Source organism: Neovison vison, chromosome 7, assembly GCF_020171115.1.
Source record: "Neovison vison isolate M4711 chromosome 7, ASM_NN_V1, whole genome shotgun sequence".
In the NCBI taxonomy this organism is placed as follows: domain Eukaryota; kingdom Metazoa; phylum Chordata; class Mammalia; order Carnivora; family Mustelidae; genus Neogale; species Neogale vison.
In genome coordinates, this window is record NC_058097.1 from 200,537,368 (window position 1) to 200,558,218 (window position 20,851).

The window sequence follows — 20,851 nt, forward strand, 5'->3', positions numbered from 1 at the left end:
GAAGGTTCAGGGTCAAGGTTGGTCTTTGCTAAGGACAGGCCGTCCCCTTTGCATCCACATCAGCAAAATGAGGTAAAGAATCTGGCTTGGGAGTGAGTCTAGTCTTGGCTCCGAAGTTGCACGGCTGCGTGACTCATCTTCTCTTCGCCTCCTTCCCTGCATAGCTGACACAGGGACCAGAAGCTCCTTGGGTTCGGAGTGGGCAAGATTGGAATACGGAACTGGCTGCATCTCAAGCTTTAGGAACGGGTTGTCTAAGCCCATCCTCTTCCCCTCACCTGGTAAATAATCCACTTCTTTCATGCCCCTTACCAAGTGGTTGGAAACCTGAGACTGTCGACCTGAACTTCGCCCAATGGTTGGATTCAGAATGGCTAAGTCGCCGTCACAACCGCTGGATAGAACCCTCCACCCCCATTGCCTAGAGCCTGTCACTTTAAGAAAAGCGACGTTATCCTATTTCTATTATTCATGCCTGTTCTGGAGGGCTGCTTTCTACAAGCTAAGTCTGAGCTCTGACCCGGAAGTAGAGGCAGATAGGGGCGAGAGTGCAGATTTGAGGTCCTGCACTAAAAGGGGCGGGCCGAAAGGGGCGTGCTTTGGGGGCGAACTGTCGCAGTAGCCCTGGGAAGTCCACGCCTCCAACCTCTTCCCGCCTCTTGTAACTCACTGGGAGAGTTTTGTGCCAATTAATTCCGCCATTACCCAGTGGCCACTCAACTATCCCTTCGGCTCCGCCCAGTGGTGTCAACGGGATTGCCAACGCCTAAGTGTACGCATGCGTCCCAGCGCTACGACTCTGCGCATGCCTCCCCGGCGTCTTAGCGCTCCACCACCTTCCTGCGCGTGCGTCGGGTTTCATGCCTTCAAGTTTTCCTTTTCCGGGTCTCAACTAGGCTCGTCGGGCGCATGCGCCACCGCTGGCTGGCGGCTCGCTGCTCCTTCCGGCCTTCCCCTTGGGCCGGGTCCCGCAGTAGCCGGGCGAGCGCGGAGACCGAAGCGACTGACCTGTAACCCCGGAAGTGGACCTCAGGGTCCCGGGGCTCTCCCCGGGCCGGAGCCGAGGGAGCCGTCGCCTGCACCCGCGGAGCACCCACCCCACGCCCAACTCTGAATGCCGCCGACGGGTGTCCGGCCCGTGCCCCGTGCCCGCCTACCGGCTCGGCCCCTCGGAGTTCTGGGCCGGGGGTGGGGGCCTGGACCCCGCCCCTGATGAGGCTCCACCCCCGCGTCCAGGCCTCGCACCGCTGACTGCTCGGTCGGCCCCGCCCCCTGCCCGCCCCGTCGCCCGGCCGACCCCTCTCCCCGGCTAGGGGAGGCCATGGCGTGAGCGCGAGGCCGGGCCCCGGGGCCCTCGGGCGCCAGACGGGGCATGGGCCGGCGGCCGCCCCCATGAGGGTCCCGGGAGGGGGGCGCGCGCAGCAGCGGCGGGGCCATGGGGTCGCAGGTATTGCAGATCCTGCGCCAGGGGGTGTGGGCCTCGCTCACCGGCGGTTGGTTCTTCGACCCGCACCAGAGCACTTTCTCCAATTGCTTTCACCTTTACGTCTGGATCTTCCTGCTCACCTTTCCCTTCTTGCTGTACATGGTGAGATGCTGCCGCCACCTGTAACTCCCGCCGGGGAAAGGGAGGGCAGGTGTCACGGAGGGGTGCGGACCTGGCAGTGATTCGGCGCTCTGTCTTGTAGGCTTGGGGGTGGAGAAAGGACTCACTGCAGAGTTCGGGGGTATAGGGAGGAGCGACCAGATTATCCTTTAATTGGGTTGGGTGACCTTGAGCTTCTCACTGGATTTCTCTCCAGTGAGAGGATAAAACCCCCTGACAGGGTGTTTGGACCAGTTGCAAGGGACGGGTGAGGAGGTCTTGTGAATTTGTTAATGCTGGCTGTGACTGTGGCAGTAGGTCTATCCCATGGGGACAGGGCTGTGTGAGGAGAACCTGACTCAGTGCCGCCTCCAGGTCCTGCCCCCCAGCTTGATGGTGGCCGGCGTGTACTGCCTCGTGGTGGCTGTCATCTTCACTACCATCAAGACTGTGAACTATCGGCTACATGCCATGTTTGATCAGGGCGAGATTGTGGAGAAGCGCAACTCGACCATGGGGGAGCCAGAGGAGGAGCCTGTACAGGGGGACAGCAGTCTGCCCAGGTGAGTGGGGTAGGGGCCGTGTGGGGAACTAAGGGGTCTTGGTGCCTGGGCTTAAGCATCTGCGCCTTGGGGACGTTGGCTTCAGGAGCAGATGAGCCCCTGTTCTGTGGTCAGCCCCACAGGACCCTTGAGAAGAGAGGAGTGCTGGGGATAGCGGAGGAAGTAGGACCTAAAGGGAGGGGGAGGTTAGCTGAAAGCTGGCGCTTTTCTCCCCTGCTAGGGACCCGGGAGTGGAGATGACAGTGTTTCGGAAAGTGAGTTCCACGCCTCCAGTTCGCTGTAGCTCCCAGCATTCTGTGTTTGGCTTCAACCAGGTTTCAGTGAGTGCTCCCTACCCTCAGCCTGTCCCACTCCTCTCCCAAGAGCCCATCCCCACCGGGTATGTTCAGAGGCTATTTCTTATCCGGCTTGTTCCTTCACTTCTCTCTTTGTCTGCTCAGGAGCTGCTGCCCCGGATGGAGGACTCTGGTCCCCTCAGAGGTAGGTGGCTGCTGCTCAGGTCTGAACTTGGCGGCGTGGAACGGGATGGCGCCTTGGTGTCTTGAAGTCCTGCTGACACCTGTGGGGCTGTGGTTGCAGACATCAAGGAGCTGGTGCGGGAGCAGGGCAGCAACAATGTGATCGTGACCTCGGCGGATCGAGAGATGCTGAAGTTAAGCTCACAGGAGAAGCTGAGTGAGTGGGCATGCCTGGCGGAAGCCAAGGGGGAGGATGGGCTAGCTTGTCTTTGAGTCACCCCAACTGTTGCTTTTCCAGAGCTCTCTTTGGCCTTCAGAATGGGGCCTTCTCATGGTCCTGCTGCAGCTGGGCTCTGGGGAAGCGGTGGTCACAGGACCCCCTTAGTGGCTAGTTGCTTTTGCGGCATGCTCTTTCCTCATTTTGTTTTCCTTTTCTCTGATAGTTGGAGACCTTCCCCAGACACCCCCGGGGGCTGCCCCAGACCCCTCTCTCCCCAGCACAGACTCTTCAGATCGTTCTCCCTTGGCCGGGGATGGAGCCCCCTGGAGTGGGAGCAGTGTGGCCGACACTCCTATGAGCCCCCTTCTGAAGGGGAGCCTCAGCCAGGAGCTGAGCAAGAGCTTCCTGACCCTGAGCCGGCCTGAGCGGGCCCTGGTGAGGACCAGCAGTCGACGGGAACAACGCCGGGGAGCAGGTGGCTACCAGCCCCTGGACCGGCGGGGTTCGGGTGAGCCCACGCCCCAGAAAGCAGGCTCCTCGGATTCCTGCTTCAGTGGCACCGATAGGGAGACATTGAGCAGCTTCAAGAGCGAGAAGACGAACTCAACCCATCTGGACAGCCCCCCCGGTGGCCACGCCCCCGAGGGCAGTGACACAGACCCACCCTCCGAGGCTGAGCTGCCCGCATCACCAGATGCTGGGGTTCCCTCCGATGACACGCTGCGTTCCTTTGACACCGTCATAGGCGCAGGGACGCCACCGGGTCCAGCTGAGCCACTCCTGGTTGTGCGGCCCAAGGACTTGGCCTTGCTGCGGCCCACCAAACGGCGGCCCCCCATGCGAAGACACTCCCCACCTGGCCGTGCCCCGAGGCGGCCCCTGCTTGAAGGCGGGGGCTTCTTTGAGGACGAAGACACCAGCGAGGGCAGCGAACTGAGCCCAGCCTCTAGCCTCCGATCTCAGCGCCGCTACAGTACTGACAGCTCCTCTTCCACTTCCTGTTACTCCCCCGAGAGCTCCCGTGGGGCAGCCGGGGGACCCCGGAAGCGACGGGCCCCCCATGGGGCTGAGGAGGGGGCTGCTGTGCCCCCCAAGCGGCCCTATGGGACCCAGCGGACGCCTAGTACCGCCAGCGCCAAAACGCATGCGCGTGTGCTGAGCATGGATGGGGCAGGGGGTGATGTCCTCAGGGCCCCCCTGGCTGGCTCCAAGGCGGAGCTGGAGGCCCAGGCAGGGGTGGAGCTGGCTTCTGGTGAGCCTGCTCTGCTGCCTGCTGAGGCCCACAGGGGACCTGCTGCCAACCAGCCCGGCTGGCGGGGGGAGCTGCAAGAGGAAGGTGCTGTGGGGGGAGGTGAGTGCCCGCTCTGCTGGGGGGCGGAGGGAGGTGAGCTGGGTGTGGGCTTGGGTTTGGACAGAGCCCAGGCTGGAGTGGAGCTGGTCAGAGTCAGCTCGGCCTCTGGCTCAGGCAGTGGGTAGATGAAGACTGAGCGAAGGAGTATCGTCTGCTGAATCCCTCACATGAGCAGGGCTGGGAGATCGCAGACCCCTGGCTCCAGGTCCTGCAGTTAGCGCCAAGCCCTTGTCCACTGAGGGCTCTCAGCATCCACATTCATCGTGTCCTGATTTCCAAATGTGGAAACCGAGGCACAAGTGGTTAGGTGACCTGGCTGGGCCCCAGAGGCAGGACATGCTTGAATGAGACCTGACCTGTAGTTCTGGGCAGGGGCTGCTGCTGCCCCCCCACCGGCCCCTACCCATGTCCGAGGCTGTGTCCACGCCTCTGTGGCTCACGCGCGGGGCCTCTCTCTGGGCAGCAGCTGACGAGACTGGCAAGCGGGACCGTACGAGCAGCGTGCGGCGGACTCAGGCGATCCGCAGACGCCACAATGCGGGCAGCAACCCCACCCCTCCAGCCTCTGTCATGGGCTCGCCGCCCAGGTGAGCGCCTGCCGGGTGGCCGGAGGGGTGGTGGGGGCCCGTGGCTCTGAGTGGCGCTGACCTGCGGGCTGTCCCTTTCTCAGCAGCCTGCAGGAGGCTCAGCGCAGCCGCGCCGCCTCTCACTCCCGGGCGCTGACGCTGCCCTCCGCCCTGCACTTCGCCTCCTCGCTGCTGCTCACGCGGGCCGGCGCCACCGTGCACGAGGCCTGCACCTTCGACGACACGTCCGAGGGAGCCGTGCACTACTTCTACGATGAGAGCGGTGAGCCCCTCCCTGCATCCAGTGGCCTGGCCTCTGTGGCCCGCCACCCCCCTTCCCTCCTGCCGAGGGTCTTCCTTGTCCCCGCGGCAGTGCTCGCTCTGTTGGCCACGGACCTGCTCAGCCCCCGTGCTGCCCGCCGCCAAACTTGCAGTTTCTCTGAGACGTGGGCGGCTTCGTTGTCCCTGCTCTGCTTGTGAGGAAGCCAAGGCACTACCTGAAGTCCCAGCTGAGCAAGTGGCAGAACAGGGACCCAAGCCGGGGGCGGGCTGACCTGCAGGCCCTCTCTTCTCCGGCTCGCGGTTTCCTGGGGGCTGCTGGGCTGCCGTCCAGGGGAACGCCTCACTGGGTGGTTCATATGGGTCGGGCTTTGGTGCCCCTGTCCCTGACATGCTGCCTTGTGTCCCCGGGCCCAGGTGTGCGGCGTTCCTACACCTTCGGCCTCGCTGGAGGCGGCTACGAGAACCCCGTGGGACAGCAAGGGGAGCAGGCAGCTAACGGAGCTTGGTGAGTCTCCTGGCTGGGGCTCTCCTGGCCTGCAGCCTGGTGGGTTTGCTGTTTCTGGGCATTTTCTCTCTGCGCTGTGCTGGGGCAGCGGCAGCTCAGAACCTCTAGGAGAAGAGAGGGGAGCACCGAAGGGCAGGCCTGCAGGGATCCTGTGATACTGCAGTAACATGGCGTTTCTGGGCAGGAGGCTGCCAGGAAGCCCACGGTCTGGGAGGGAGGCACTTCTGTCCTTTGCTGCCTCTGGATCCTCGGTGCTCCTTTTGAGTATCTGAGCAGCCCCCGAGGCCCCCAGTTATGGCCTGGCTTTGGCCTTAATCCCTCTGCGGTCCTGGGGCTCTCCAGTGGCCCCGATCTTTCTTCATGGCTGCTGTTCCCACAGGGACCGCCACTCGCATTCCTCCAGCTTCCACTCGGCTGATGTCCCGGAGGCGGCAGGCAGCCTGAACCTGCTGCAGCCGAGACCTGTGGTCCTGCAGGGTATGCAGGTGCGCCGCGTGCCCCTGGAGATCCCGGAGGTGAGGAGCCAGTGGTCGGGGAAGGACCCGCAGGCGGGGCAGTGGCAGGGGCGGGCAGGCGGCTCCCGGAGCACTTGCCCCCGTACCGAGAGGGACAGGCTGCTCGGGTGAGTGCTCTGGGGGCCCTCGGGGTCCATCCTGACCTCTGACGGCTGGCGGTGGGCGTGCAGGCTCTGGATCTCTGTGGCTCAAGGAGTCGTTCGTTTGCTTATTCAACAAGTGTGTCCGGAGTACTTTCTTTATCTTGGAGGGGCCCGCAGGGAGCTGGGACGGCGGGTCTCTGCAGGGAAACCCGCCGAAGAGGCAGCGCAGCTTACCTGGCCAAGGCCTGCCGCTCCCTGTGCTGGGCCCAGGCATGGGGCATGGCTCGGGGCGCTCTGTCCCTGCTCCTTAACTGTAACGTCCCGTTTCGCTCCTGAAAGTGTCCCGGTTTGCGTCATAAATTACACGGTCAGCGTGGTAATAGCAGACGTGTTAAGGATGCATAAAAAACAAACTCAGAACTTAAAGAACGGTGGTAAAAGGGCACCCACATGTCTAACACTTAGGGTCACAGAGCACATGCAGTGCCCAGAAGCCCCGTATGTCCCTTCCTGATGCATTTATTTTCCTTAGTGGTCACACAGGAGGGACACCATGGTCCTGACACCGCTAATGGCCACATCCTGCTCTGCATGGGATCCCCAAGGCCCCACAGAGCACCAGACCCATAGCTTGCCTCCTGAGTATCTGTGGGCACGAGAAATCCCGAGATTAAGTAGCTTGCCCGGGGCCTCACGGCATGGCCCCTGGCACCCAGGCTTGTCATCAGGGCTGGGGCTCTGTGTGCTCCAGGCTGGGGAGGTCAGAGTGACCCCCAATGGCTCCGTCATCAGAGGATGGTAGAATTTGTACTGGCTCTCAGAGGGCAGGGTGGACCTCATTGAGCCCAGGAAGAGGCAGGAGGAGAGACTCCAGCCCTCAGCAGCCATCGGGGCATGTCCCGGGGACCTGGAGAGACGAGCGCGCCTTTGTGATGGAGTCGCAGGACAGGCCGCAGGGCCACTAGGTCGTGGGGCCTTCTGTGGCAGAGGAGACGGCGGACCAGTCAGTGTGCGCCGGGCAGGGGAGTGTGGTGGCAATGGGCCGTGTTGGGGGGCGAGGGGCTGATGGCTGCGGCTGTGGGGACCGCAGTTTGACCTGCTGGACCAGGACTCCCTGCACGAATCCCAGGAGCAGACGCTGATGGAGGAGGCGCCTCCTCGGGCCCAGCACAGCTACAAGTACTGGCTCCTTCCCGGCCGCTGGACGTCCGTGCGCTACGAGCGGCTGGCCCTCCTGGCCCTGCTGGACCGGTGAGTGCCCATCTGCTGTGGCCCCCGGGCCTTCCTGAGCCTCTAAATGTGGGGAGCGCATTTTGGCGTCCCTGAAGGTGCCTCAGGCTGGGGTCTGCGGTGGGGTTTGACTAGGTAGGTCCTCCTGGGACGCAAGGGCATGGCCTTGTGGATCGTGCTCTAGGCACTCCCTGCCCCAGAGCTCTGCTCCAAACCGGCTGTTCCCAGCCGGTCTCTTGTTTTTATTTGCTCGGTGTTAGAGCTGATGAAATTGAGTTCTGTGGTCTAGAAAAGCTCACAAACCCCTTATGTCAGCCTTCCTGTTTCTTCGGGGTAACTGAGGCCCAGGAAGCCAGACAGGAAAGTCAGATGACTTCTGTTGTCTGCATGGATGGCTCGGGCCTTGAACCTGTGGCCCAGTTTCCCACGCTCTGGATGGCCCCCGGCCCTGCAGCCGGCACGTGTCCGGCACCGCCTGTGTGCACAGCACAGCGTGCCTGACCGGGCATGCGTGAGCCAGAGACAGGCAAGACCTGTGGTGGTGGCCCTTGGAACCTCGGGGTCTAGAAGGGGCAAAGATTGGGATGCAGGGTAGCGATGGGGCAGCTTTCTGGAGCAGGTGCCCCTGGCCTCGTCCCTGAAAGGGACAGGTTCGCATATTTGGAGGACGAGGGGTGGCTTGGGCATAGGCTCAGACGTGGGCCTTTGTGGCTGGGTCCTGTCCTCCTCCCCACGCCGCCTGCCTTCGTCCCACTAGCTGGGAAGGGGATGAGTGTGTCCTGACCCTGCTGTCTCTCCAGGACTCGGGGGCTGGTGGAGAACATCCTCGGTGTGGGCCTGAGCAGCCTCGTCGCCTTCCTGGGATACCTGCTGCTGCTCAAGGGCTTCTTCACGGATATCTGGGTCTTCCAGTTCTGCTTGGTCATCGCTTCCTGCCAGTATTCCCTGCTGAAGGTCAGGCCTTGCTCCTTGGGTTTCCTTCCCCCACCCCCCTCTTTCCAGAAGTCTCCATGCCCACAAGGTGGAGCGGTGTGAGCGTGAAAGCAGAGATGGTGTTTAAGATGCCCTGTAGTTAGCTCTCTCTCTGACCCATGAAAGAACTGAGACTCCAGATGGTGTAAGGCCCTGCCCTGGCCACCCCGGATAGTCCGCTGGTGGAACTGAGCAGGGCCTGGGGTCTCTGATCCTCCCTTGGGCTCTCGCTCTCCCTGCCAACGTGGCTCCTGTCTCTTCCAGAGTGTCCAGCCTGATGCGGCATCTCCCATGCACGTGAGTACCCGTGCCTTTACCCACGAGGCTCGGGCGTGGGCCCTGGGCAGGGGCTGACACAGGCGTGGAGGGCTCTGGGAGGGGCAGGGCTCCCTTACCACCTCTGTGGCCTCAGATCTTCAGTCCCGCTGCCCTTACTTTGAGGGCCAGGCTTCCTATCTTGGTTCCAGGGCCATGGGCAGGGCAAGTGTATGCATGTGTGTCTGTGTGTGTGCACGTGCGTGCAGGATGGTCAGCTGGGGACAGCTGGCTCCTCGCTGTCCCGCTCCCCAGGGCCACAACTGGGTGATCGCATACAGCCGGCCTGTCTACTTCTGCATCTGCTGTCTCCTCATCTGGCTGCTGGATGCTCTGGGCTCAGCCCAGCCCTTCCCCCCCGTCTCCCTGTACGGCCTCACGCTCTTCTCCGCCTCCTTCTTCTTCTGTGCCCGGGACGTGGCCACTGGTGAGATGGGGCGGTGTTGTGGCCCAGGGGAGTGAGGCCCCGAGGCTGGCAGGCCAAGGGGCGGTGCGCGGGCTGACTGACCGGGCCTTTGCCCTCCCTCCCTGCCAGTGTTTACCTTGTGCTTCCCGTTCGTCTTCCTCCTGGGCCTCCTGCCCCAGGTCAACACCTGCCTCATGTACCTGCTGGAGCAGATAGACATGCACGGCTTTGGGGGTACAGGTAGGGGGCCCATAGGTAGCTTGGGGGGTCGGGAGAGCATGGGGCCTTGGAGGGGCTGTGGTGTACGGCGTGGCTCTGGCCTTCTGCTGATCTTTCTCCCTGTTGATGCGGTGGATTCCAAGAGCCCGTCTCCTCCCCCCTCCCCCCACCCCCCCACAAGCAAATGGCTTAAACCCAAGAATGTCAGAAGCTCTGAAGGCCTCTCAGGGCTCGGGGAGCGGACAGCACTGGACTGGGGATGGGGCCCAGGGAGGTTAGCCCCTGGGAGTTGAGGAGCATCAGAGCCCTGGCACGCGGGAGCTGGCCTTGACCTGCCGTCTCTCCGCTCGCAGCTGCCACGAGCCCGCTCACAGCGCTCTTCAGCCTCTCCCGCAGCCTGCTGGCCGCTGCCCTGCTCTATGGCTTCTGCCTTGGGGCCATCAAGGTAGGGATGACCTGTGGGGTGGGGGGCATGCTGAGGCCCAGGGGGGTCGTTGGGACGGGACTGTGAATTGGGCTCAGCAGTGGCTTCTCCCGTGGGGGGACCCCCACCCCCCACTCCCCACGCTTCCCCTGGCCTCCCTTGACCAGCATGGGTTCTCTCCCCAGACTCCTTGGCCGGAGCAGCACGTCCCTGTCCTCTTCTCGGTCTTCTGTGGCCTCCTGGTGGCACTGTCCTACCACCTGAGCCGTCAGAGCAGTGACCCCACTGTGCTCTGGTGGGTGCCTGCATGGGCCTGTCTGTGCGCATGTGTGTGTTTTTGTGAGTGTGCATGGCAAGGGTTGGCGGTGGGGGTCTGTGCATGTGCCTGTCACCAGCTGACCCTGGAGCCCGCAGGAGGAGGGGCGGCCCCCGCAGACCCAGGCCTCTGCCTTTTCTCACCCACCCCAGGTCCCTGATCCGGAGCAGGCTCTTCCCCGAGCTGGAGGAGCGGAGCTTGGAGACGGCGCGGGCTGAGCCCCCGGACCCCCTGCCAGACAAGATGCGCCAGTCGGTGGTGAGAGGCTGGCGCGTGGGGTCCTGGTCTTGGGGCGGAGGGCTGCCCGGGAGCGGTCGGCCCCGGGGTGGCGGGCACCCACGCTGGTGTCTCCTGGCCTTGCAGCGTGAGGTCCTGCACTCTGACCTGGTGATGTGTGTGGTGATCGCCGTGCTCACCTTTGCCATCAGCGCCAGCACCGTCTTCATCGCCCTGAAGGTTCGTGTGGCCTGGGCTGCCCCCTCGCTCTCCGTCGGCCTGAGGGTGCTGGGCTGGCGCGGCCTCGTCCTTCTCTGCCCTGGCCCGCCTGTGCCCGGGCCCCGTGGGCTTCTCGGCCCGCTCGCTTGGGCTGAGCCTCCGGCCTGTCCCTCTTGCAGTCGGTGCTGGGCTTCGTGCTGTACGCACTGGCCGGGGCCGTGGGCTTCTTCACGCACTACCTGCTGCCGCAGCTGCGCAAACAGCTGCCCTGGTTCTGCCTGTCGCAGCCCGTGCTGAAGCCCTCCGAGTACAGCCAGTACGAGGTCCGAGGTGAGCGCCTTTCCCAGGGTTGGGGCCCTCTGACCCCCTGCCTCCCTGCCCCATGCCCCGGGGACCTCCGGCCGTCTGGGCTCCTAGCGCCAGCAGGGGGCAGCCTCTGCACATGGCTCCCTGTCCCCACGGCCCCTGGGCAGCCCTGCCTGTGCTCTCTGCCTGTCCTCTCCCCACCAACTGGCTGCGCCCCGACTTGGCCCCTGCTTGCCCCCGCCCCGCCCACCCTGCCTTCCTCTGCCTATCTGCTTTCACTGGGGAGATGGGAGGATGTAGAATTCCAAGGCCCTAAAGGGATCTTTTGTCCAGAAGGATTGATCGGTTGCCCACAGACTAGGTCTGCTTGGCGGATTTTTATTTGGGCTGTGCGATGCAGACGTCTCTAAGCCTCTGTTTCATCACCTGGATTTAGTGCCCGAAATTCCACGTGCCCTGTTTTCCTTCCGCAATAAAGAGTTTGCCCCCTGGGCTGGCGTTCCCACGTGGCTACGGTCAGCTCAAGCCAGGGGACAGTGACCCGTGATGAAGGGCTGCTGCTCGAGGTCACTGTGGATGCGGGCCTCACCGAACCTCCTGCGGGCACCTGGGATGTCCTCATTTGGTTTGTTTTTCCAGATGGCAGAATGGGCAAAGCATGTGCCCTAAGACCCGGAATGGCCTACCTGGGCCTCATCACCCTCCTTTGCGCTGCCACAAAGTCTTTGAGGGCCCAGAGAGCCATGTCCACTGGTTTGCCCTCCCTCTGGGCGTATACCTCACCTGTCCAGGCAGTGGGAGGGGAATGTGGCCGGTCAGCAGTGCCGCCTTCTGCCGCAGGCGCTGCGCAGGTGATGTGGTTTGAGAAGCTGTACGCCAGCCTCCAGTGCGTCGAGAAGTACCTCATATACCCGGCGGTGGTGCTCAACGCCCTCACGGTGGACGCCCATGCCGTCGTCAGCCACCCGGACAAGTTCTGCCTTTAGTGAGGACTGCCCTGGCCCCCGCCATCCCACTGTCCATATTCCCGTGGGACACGTGAGACACTGAAGCCCACAGATGGAATGAAACCTGCCTCAGTTGCCCCAGCAAGCGAGCTCCTGCTGCCCTTTGTTGAAGATAGTTGCCTCTTTGAAGACAGATGTGTTTCCCAGATGTGTCTTAAAAGGGACACCCCTTCAGAGAGCAGAGACTGCGCGTCCCTTGCCCAGGAGAGCAGGGCCCGGCTCAGTAGAGCCCAGGCCAGGGCTGGGGAGGGATGGGCCCCCTTCCCTGCTGTCCCCGAATCCCACCTGCCACGTAATGCCTGTTCCTCCCCCACAGCTGCCGGGCGCTGCTGATGACCGTGGCTGGGCTGAAGCTGCTGCGCTCAGCCTTCTGCTGCCCTCCCCAGCAGTACCTGACCTTGGCCTTCACTGTCCTGCTCTTCCACTTTGACTACCCACGCCTCTCCCAGGGCTTTTTACTCGACTACTTCCTCATGTCTCTGCTCTGCAGCAAGGTGAGTTGGTGGCCGTGCTGCAGGCTGAGCGGCGGTAGCAGACCCTGTCTGCGTTGGCTGCGGGGAGAACTTTCCCAGGGGCCTGCAGCCCCGCTAGCTGCTTCTCCACGTCCGCCCCGCTGTGGGCCTCTGCAGCAGGTCCCCCAGGGGCACAGAGGAAGCTGTGGTTTAAAGCACTAAAGTCACTTGCCTTCTGTCCCCCAGAGAACTGGTGAGCAGCCCGGACTTGAATCCGGGTCCCTCTGACTTTGCTGCCCAGTCTCGGAGTCATGTCCCTTCACCACCTTCCTTGTGGACAGTTACTAGGGAGTTAAGTAGTTAAGACTTGGCTTTGGCCTCTGGAAACCAGCCTCTGAGCTCCACCCCTTTGCCAGCCACAGCCTCGGGGAGCAGTGGAGAGCTGAGTTTCAGAGGCCCATGGGGCCTGGACAGATCTAGACTGCTCCTCCAGACTGTGGGATCCCCTGATGTGGGGCTTGGGGATGCGGGGAATCACTGAACAGAACCATTCCCTGGCACTGTCCTGGAGGCCCGTGGCGGTGCCTGCCGTGGGACCCCAGCATGGGCCTGAGCCATTTTCTCTTTGACGTGGGCATTCTAGTCTGGTTTCTGGTCTGGTCCAGGGTGGTAGAGATCTGAAGTGTGCCTCCTCTGAGGGCGGGGCCCGTCTCGACTTCCATTGTCACGGTCGAGGCCCAGTTTCATCACTCACCGATGGCTTGAGCAAGCCATTGTCCTGCCCTGCTTTTTCTGAACTTTCCCGTCTTGTCCTGAAATGGGACAAGACGGGAGGCTCTCAGGGTGGTCCCACAAGTGACTAATGCTTCCTTAGAGGGTCTGCTAATGGCAACAGGCTTCTTTGCGCCAGGTCCAGAGAGAAAGGGCTGGGAGTCCTGGTGCGCTTGACCCCCACAGGGGCAGCCCCTGGGGTAGCCCGAGGCTCTGAACGGGGTACTTGGCCGACCCTGCCTCTGTGAGTGACCTGTGTGACTCTTCCTTTCGCCGTCTCCAACCCGCCAGCTGTGGGACCTGCTGTATAAGCTGCGGTTTGTGCTGACCTACATTGCGCCCTGGCAGATCACCTGGGGCTCCGCTTTCCACGCCTTCGCCCAGCCCTTCGCCGTGCCTCGTACCCAGCCTGCCGCCTGTGACCTGGAGATGGGGCATGCGGGGAGGGCGGCAGCCCGGAGGGGGGTGCGCGGGGCAGGTTGGTGGGAGTCCACGGGTGGCAAGGGAGGCTAGGGTGGGGTCCTGCGTGCCCGCCACCTCCTTGACTGGTGCGCAGACTCGGCCATGCTGTTTGTTCAAGCTCTGCTCTCCGCGCTCTTCTCCACGCCGCTCAACCCTCTGCTGGGCAGCGCCGTCTTCATCATGTCCTACGCGCGGCCCCTCAAGTTCTGGGAGCGCGACTACAAGTGAGTGTTGGGGGAGCAGGCGGGTCCTCCAGAGGTGCCTCGGAAGGAGGGGGAGCTTGGGGCCCAGGCGGGGTGGGGCACAGAGAGGGGCTGCAGCTGGGGGGCACAGCCGCTTTCAGGGGGCTGATGTGATAAGGACAAAATCTGAGTCGGGCCAGGCCTTGGGCTGCGACCCTGGGTGTCCCGGCTGTGGGGTCCTGGGGTTGTTCCCTCATGTCCTAGAGCCTCGGCCTCCTATGAAATGGGGCTCTCATGACATCTGCCAGAGAACAGGGCTGTGGGCCATGAGGACGCGGTGGTGGGCTGGCAGCGATCCTCTCCCGAGCCTGTCGGCCGACTGGGTTTGTCGTTCTGTCTGAACAGCACTAAACGTGTGGACCATTCCAACACCCGCCTGGTCACGCAGCTGGATCGGAACCCCGGTGTGTTCTCAGCCATCCAGGGGCCTTTCGGGTGGTGCCTCCCTGGGGAGGGGGCCTCGCTTACTTGTCATTTTGTCCACGTGTCTGTCTGTCCCGGGCCTCAGGCGCTGACGACAACAACCTCAACTCCATTTTCTATGAGCACTTGACGCGCTCACTGCAGCACACGCTGTGTGGGGACCTGGTGCTGGGCCGCTGGGGCAACTACGGCCCCGGTGACTGCTTTGTCCTGGCCTCTGACTACCTCAACGCGCTGGTGCACCTCATCGAGGTCGGCAATGGCCTTGTCACCTTCCAGCTGCGTGGCCTCGAGTTCCGGGGTGAGCCGCGGGGCCTGGGTCTGACGCAGGCCGCTGCGTTTCATGGCGCGGGAGGGCCGGCTTCTGGTGCAGCCCTGCGCTGGTTGCAGGGTGACGTGGGGCAAGGCGCCCTTCCTCCCTGGGCCTGGGTTTCCCAGTCTGAGTGCTGAGGTGGCAGGGCCTCCTTCGGCCAAGCCGTGCCCCCGGCCTGCTCTCTGGTCTCAGGTTTGGCTCAGCTTGGGTGCCACGTATAGCCCCTGGTGAGTGAGCCAGGTCTTTGCCCTCCGGGCCATGCACGTGTTGGACATTAGATTCGGAAGAGGCCTCTGAGAGTACAGAAGGGCTCGAGGCCCAGCTCACGAGCACCATGGACCTGAGCAAGTCACTTTGCTCTGAGCTTGTCTTTGCCGTGGCCTCTGGGAGTCTGGAGGAGGAAAGGTTCGTTTGTTAATCCATGGGTCTAGTAACTGTTGCTCACGGCATCCTCGGACAGGGAGCAGCTAAGGTCTGGGCTCTCAACAGGGAGAAGGCAAGCAGGGAGGTCCCAGTGGCCCCCTGACTGGCTGCTCCCCCCCGCCCCCCCAGGTACTTACTGCCAGCAGCGCGAGGTAGAGGCCATCACGGAGGGTGTGGAGGAGGATGAGGGCTGCTGTTGCTGTGAGCCCGGCCACCTGCCACGGGTCCTGTCCTTCAATGCCGCCTTTGGGCAGCGCTGGCTAGCCTGGGAAGTGACAGCCAGCAAGTACGTGCTGGAGGGCTACAGCATCAGCGACAACAACGCGGCCTCCATGCTGCAGGTGTTTGATCTCCGCAAAATCCTCATCACATACTATGTCAAGGTATGCCCGGTGGGGGCTGGGCAGCAGGGGTTCCTGGATGGCTCACCGGGAGCATCCTGAGTGCCACCTTCTGGATGGTTGGGAACCCGTTTTTCCCCAAGAGAAACATAGGCCTTAGAGAGCTTTAAGCGTCCTTCAAGATGCCACTCACCACCGGACAGCAGGCCCCACGGGCCCCAGTGGCTTGTGTGCCTCTGACAGTCTAGTGTTGGGGGGTGGGGCGGAGAACAGGGCTCGCTGTCCATCTCCTGGGAGATGCACCTGGACAGTGAGTCCTGGCGGCGGGCGGGCAGCGTGTGCATGAATCCCCTCACTGGGCTGCTGGTCCTGGGAAGGGCGGCTGCGGAGGCCGGCCTCCTAGACCCCCGGGAGCCTGCCCCACTCTGGTTGCAGAGCACTGATAATGCTAACGGCGGTAAATGATGATTCCAGGAGCGGCTGCCAAGCGCTGGTGGCTACCGGGGGGCAGGCTCTGAGCCAGGCTCCACTCCCGAGCGGGTGAAGCCTACCACACCCTCCAGGGGAGAGCCTGCTGTCAGCTCTGGCAGTTGGCTGGCAGGACCGAGCGATTAGCCTGTGGCCCCAGGATCAGGAGAAAGTGGCGGAGCCGAGCTCAGATCCAGGCCTGGGCCTCCCTGTGTCAGTGTCGGTGCTCCAAGCCCCTGCACGGGGGGTTGAGGGCTGTGAGGCGCAGTGTGGGGTCCAGCAGCAGCCCTGGACTGGGTTCTAGGAAGCCTCCTTTGGGATGTCCTCTCTTTTGCTGTGCCTCAGTTTATCCCCTTGAGGAGGAGGGATCCCTGTAGTGCCGCAACAGGGCAGGAATGATGGCACCCGAGGGAAGGGCACTGTTTCAGCGAGGTGAGGGTGCCTCCTGGGCCCCTTGTGCCCTCTTAGCGTCTGCCCTGGGGCTCCCTGTGCAGGGCCTTGGGGTGGGGGAGGCCCGTCGGGGCCCAGGGCAGCCGGCTCACCTGAGGCTCTCTTGAGGGCAGTCCTTTGCACCTCCCGGCTGTGCTCTTGCCTCTGCGGACACCCCATCGTGGCATATGTCAGAGAACCTGGAATTCCTCCGTTGATTTTCCTGTTCCCCCAGCCACTCCTAGGGAAGGGTGTGCGAGCCTCCCGCCCCTCACCTTCACCCAGAGAGGCACTGTGGTCCAGACAGGGACATTCCCAGGCTCAGGTCATCCAGAGGTCATACTTCCGTCCACCTGTCTGTTCTGTCCCGCACTGTCCGAGAGCTGCCCCTACGCAGGTCACCCTGCTGCCTCCCGCAAGCCCAGCTCAAGGCCAACACGACCGTCTCGTGGCCACACACCAGGCACACAGCCCGGCCCAGGCTGCAGGCTGAGATGAGCCCCAGCCCTGCCAAGCTGACCATCGCATGGGGAGGCTAACTCGCCATGGCTGTAGCCGCCTCACAGGCCGGCACAGTCGGAGCGGGGTGGCGGCGTCCGGGGAACCTGGGGGTGCTCTGCCAAGGACAGTGTGGGCTCAAGTGGGAAGGAGGAGTTGGGGCTGCCAGGGGCAGTGCCTGGGTGAGGTGGCAGCCTCTCGGGCCTGCAGACCGCACCAGAGCTACCCTGCTGGACGTTCCTGCTCCTACTGCAGGGGTGCCTGTGTTTGGGGCCAGTGCAGCACCCTCCCCAGCCCTGGACTCGCCACCCCATCCCCGGGGAACGGGGCCCACCTAGGGTGGGCACATGGAATCCCAGTGACCTTGCTGGTTGCCAGCTGCCAACCTTACGCTGCCCGTCCACCCTGCCCGTCTGCCTTCCAGAAACTCTCCATCGGCTCAAAGCCTATGCAGCAGCCTGTGACTCGGAACACAGGTTACTGTGCCTTTCCTTTTTTCTGAGAGGAGCGCCCTGTGGCTCCCAGACCTCCGCTGCCTAGAGGGACCGGGACCCACAGGTACTCAGGCCCCGCTGGCTTGCAGGCAGCCCCACTACCTCAGCCTGACCTTCCAAGGCCTCTGAGATCGCATCCCACGGCGTGATGGCGTGGAAGGTACTGGGGGCTCCAGTCGTAGCTCAGTCTGCCCTGTTGTTTCACCTCAGGCAAGTCTGCTGTCTTTCTGCGCCCCGGTCTCTTATCAACGGGGATCTTCTGAAGCAAGCAGGCGAGCACTTGTCACAGGCAGGACCCTCCAGGGCTTGCTCTGTAAGGGGGGTTTGCTTCCTGGCCACATTCTCATTCCTCCTCCCTGGCCTCAGAGAGGGGAGCAGACTGGTCTGTGTGCCTTCAGGGAGTTCAGAGGAGACACAAGGTGGGAGTCCTAGGTGACATCCTGGGGCTTTCTGTCCCGTGGCCAGGGCGCGACTGTGGCCCCCAGCCCCGGCCCTAATGCCTGCCCCTCCTCGCAGAGTATCATCTACTACGTGAGCCGCTCCCCGAAGCTGGAGGCATGGCTTAGCCACGAGGGCATCGCCACGGCTCTGCGGCCGGTGAGGGCACCAGGCTACGCGGACTCAGACCCCACCTTCTCTCTGAGTGTGGACGAGGATTATGACCTTCGCCTCTCCGGCCTCTCTCTTCCTGCCTTCTGCGCGGTGCACCTCGAGTGGATCCAGTACTGCGCCTCCCGCCGCAGCCAGGTCCAGCCCCCACTGCCCTGGGGCTGCCCCCCAACCCCGGTTCCCCTCCCCTGTCCCAGTTCCTCTTGCTCTCAGCCTCCCTTGGTCTGGGCCCGAGCCCCCACCGCACGTTTCCCTGCCCTGGGTCTGAGTGGGGCTTTGGGGACGGGGTCCTTGTGCCACAGCCCGTGGACCAAGATTGGAACTCGCCGCTGGTCACGCTGTGTTTCGGCCTGTGTGTGCTGGGCCGACGGGCCCTGGGGACAGCCTCGCACAGCATGTCTGCCAGGTGGGTTCCATGGGGCCAGCTGGGCCTCCCATATTTCCCTCTACCCCCTCCACAAAGAGCTCCGGGCCAGCGGCCCCCAGGAACCGCATCGGCCCTTCCTCCAGGTCGGCTCTGCCACATGGGCAAGGCGCTGCCCAGTTCTAGACCTTTCCTGGTCCCCACCACCCCTTGAGGGACCGAGACAGAGCTGGACCTTGTCGGGATGGGGAAACAGAGGCCCCGTTGGAGGCATGGTCTGGGCTCGAGTCCTGGAGTGGAGCAGCAGAACTCGGAAGCTTCACGCTCCCCTGTTGCTTCTCTCCCCCAGCCTAGAGCCCTTTCTCTACGGCCTTCATGCCCTGTTCAAGGGCGACTTCCGCATCACCTCCCCGCGGGATGAGTGGGTCTTCGCGGACATGGACCTGCTTCATCGTGTGGTGGCGCCCGGGGTTCGCATGGCCCTCAAGCTCCACCAGGTGGGGACAGGCGTGCGGGGGAGGGTGGGTGTCGGGGGATGGAGCGGGGTGGGGGGCATTGACCCAGCTGTCCTGTTGGCCCCACAGGACCACTTCACGTCCCCGGACGAGTATGAGGAGCCGGCCGCTCTGTACGACGCCATCGCCGCCAACGAGGAGCGCCTGGTCATCTCCCACGAGGGTGACCCCGCCTGGCGCAGCGCCATCCTCAGCAACACGCCCTCGCTGCTGGCCCTGCGCCACGTCCTGGACGACGCCTCAGACGAGTACAAGATCATCATGCTCAACCGGCGCCACCTCAGCTTCCGGGTCATCAAGGTGGGGACCGAGGGCCTGGCCCCCGCCCCGCCCCCGCCTGGCGCCAGCCCCCCCTGACTTTTTGTGCGGGCCGTCCTGCAGGTGAACCGCGAGTGCGTCCGGGGCCTGTGGGCCGGGCAGCAGCAGGAGCTGGTGTTCCTGCGCAACCGCAACCCCGAACGCGGCAGCATCCAGAACGCCAAGCAGGCCCTCCGCAACATGATCAATTCGTCCTGTGACCAGCCGCTGGGCTACCCCATCTACGTGTCGCCCCTCACCACCTCACTGGCCGGCAGCCACCCCCAGCTGCGGGCCCTGTGGGGCGGCCCCATCAGCCTGAGCGCCATTGCCCGCTGGCTTCTGCGCAGCTGGGAGAGGTGAGCCCGGGGGCCGAGGTCCTGGAGTGGGAGGCGGAGGCTCGGCGAGGTGAAGCGACTTCCTCCTAGGGCTCAGAGTGAGGAAGTGCTGGAGCCAGGACTGGGTCCCGAGAGCCGACACCGTCCCAGAGCTGACCCGCCTTCCTGCCACTCTCCCACAGCTGAAGGTGGCCTTTCGCCTTCAGAGCCATCGATAATGCCTCTTAGAAGATCCTGGAAAGTAGATGGCGAGATCTCTTAGAGACGGGGTCGTGGGGCTCAGAAACCTTAGCTGGCTTGTCCTAGAGCTGGGGACCTGCGCCTCTGGGGTCTTGGGCCCTCCCCCTTCCAACCTGTCCCTCCCTGCCACCGCCCTCCCAGGCTTCATAAGGGCTGCGGTGCCGGCTGCAACAGCGGCGGGAACGTGGACGACTCGGACTGTGGTGGAGGCGGCGCCTTGACCTCCCTCAGCAATAACCCCCCGCTGGCCCACCCCACACCTGAGAACACAGCAGGTGAGCTGGCGAGGCCGGCCGGAGCCAGTGGGAGAGGACAGCCTAGCTGAGACCTCGACCCTCTTATCTGTCTCCCACAGGCAGTGGTGACCAACCCCTCCCTCCCGGCCCAGGCTGGGGCCCTCGGTATTCCCTGAGTGGCTCTGGTGATGGGCGCCCCCCTCCTCTGCTGCAGTGGCCGCCCCCTCGGCTCCCTGGACCAACCCCTGCTTCCCCTGCACCCACTGAGGGTCCCCGGCCCTCAAGGCCCCCTGGCCCTGGTCTCCTCAGTTCTGAGGGTCCCAGTGGGAAGTGGAGCCTGGGGGGCCGGAAGGGGCCAGCAGGATCTGAGGCGGAGCCAGCCTCAGGGAGCCCCAAAGGAGGAACCCCCAAATCTCAGGTAAGGGTCCTGTGGAAGAGTTGGGTCCTGGGCTGCTCAGGTCTGCTGTTCCACCGACCTCTCTCCCCACCCCTAGGCGCCCCTAGACCTCAGCCTCAGCCCGGATATCGGCACCAACACCTCCTCGCCCCCCAGAGCAGCCCAGGACATTCCTTGCTTGGACAGCAGCGCTCCTGAAAGTGGCACACCTACTGGGACCCTGGGTGACTGGCCTGCCCCTCCTGAGGAGCGTGAGAGCCCGGCCGCCCAGCCCCTGCTGGAGCATCAGTACTGAGCGGCCTGGTACCCTCTGGATCCCAGCCCCAGGATTTAGTAACTTGGATCCCCAGGCTCTGGCCTCCTCTGCTGGACCACAGAACTGAGGGGCTTTGGCTTCCACATCTGAACCCTGACCTCTGGCTGCCTTAGCCAGAGTATCAGAACTAAGTGGCCCAGACCTCTCACCTTGATCCCTGATCTCTCATCCCTAGTCCAGGGCCTGGGCTCCCCAAACTGAGGCAGGCAGCCTCCCAGCCAGGCCCCAAAAGCCAAACCCATGGGCTGGTCCCGCTTTGAGCCCGTGGCCAGGACTGACTTGACTTGGCCCCCGGGCCCGCACTGCCTGCAGGGGCAGCCCCCTGGCCAGGACCTGGGGCTGAAATGTGGGAAGGGTGGTTTCTTTTTTTCTTTCATTTTTTTTTTCCATGCTTCGGAGACACCAGAATTAATAACACTATTTTTGATTTTGGTTGGTGTTTTCTTTTTCTGACTGGGAATGTTT

At 63.5% G+C, this 20,851-nt stretch overlaps 1 protein-coding gene across 6 annotated transcripts; it reads left to right on the forward strand.

The window, feature by feature from the left end:
• Positions 1–2: 2 nt before the first annotated feature.
• On the forward strand, positions 3–20,818 carry PCNX3 (pecanex 3). Of its 6 annotated transcripts, none has more exons than XM_044259682.1 (37): positions 4–72; positions 165–281; positions 897–1,588; positions 1,961–2,148; positions 2,369–2,468; positions 2,589–2,628; positions 2,728–2,823; positions 3,050–4,177; positions 4,641–4,764; positions 4,851–5,026; positions 5,440–5,530; positions 5,910–6,045; positions 7,219–7,379; positions 8,159–8,312; positions 8,595–8,627; positions 8,901–9,072; positions 9,181–9,291; positions 9,624–9,715; positions 9,880–9,989; positions 10,163–10,268; positions 10,374–10,466; positions 10,625–10,775; positions 11,592–11,736; positions 12,075–12,252; positions 13,273–13,381; positions 13,538–13,667; positions 14,031–14,089; positions 14,194–14,409; positions 14,974–15,227; positions 17,591–17,821; positions 17,986–18,089; positions 18,397–18,544; positions 18,632–18,862; positions 18,944–19,218; positions 19,579–19,712; positions 19,793–20,091; positions 20,168–20,818. In XM_044259682.1, the coding sequence occupies exons 3-37, from the start codon at positions 1,436–1,438 to the stop codon at positions 20,363–20,365; spliced, it is 6,126 nt and encodes a 2,041-aa protein (XP_044115617.1). In that variant the 5' UTR covers positions 4–72; positions 165–281; positions 897–1,435; the 3' UTR covers positions 20,366–20,818. The 6 variants fall into 6 exon arrangements, with proteins under 6 accessions (XP_044115620.1, XP_044115617.1, XP_044115616.1 ...); XM_044259681.1 differs by having other exon boundaries at positions 4,644–4,764; positions 4,848–5,026; XM_044259680.1 differs by having other exon boundaries at positions 5–72; positions 4,848–5,026.
• Positions 20,819–20,851: the final 33 nt, after the last annotated feature.

Excerpts from the sequence above, each read along its gene's own strand:
- PCNX3 (XM_044259680.1), top strand. The coding sequence starts at position 1,436 with ATGGGGTCGCAGGTATTGCAGATCCTGCGCCAGGGGGTGTGGGCCTCG. Across the intron at positions 8,628-8,900 it reads ATGCGGCATCTCCCATGCAC|GGCCACAACTGGGTGATCGC; the intron begins GTGAGTACCCGT and ends CCCGCTCCCCAG. Across the intron at positions 13,382-13,537 it reads CCAGCCCTTCGCCGTGCCTC|ACTCGGCCATGCTGTTTGTT; the intron begins GTACCCAGCCTG and ends ACTGGTGCGCAG.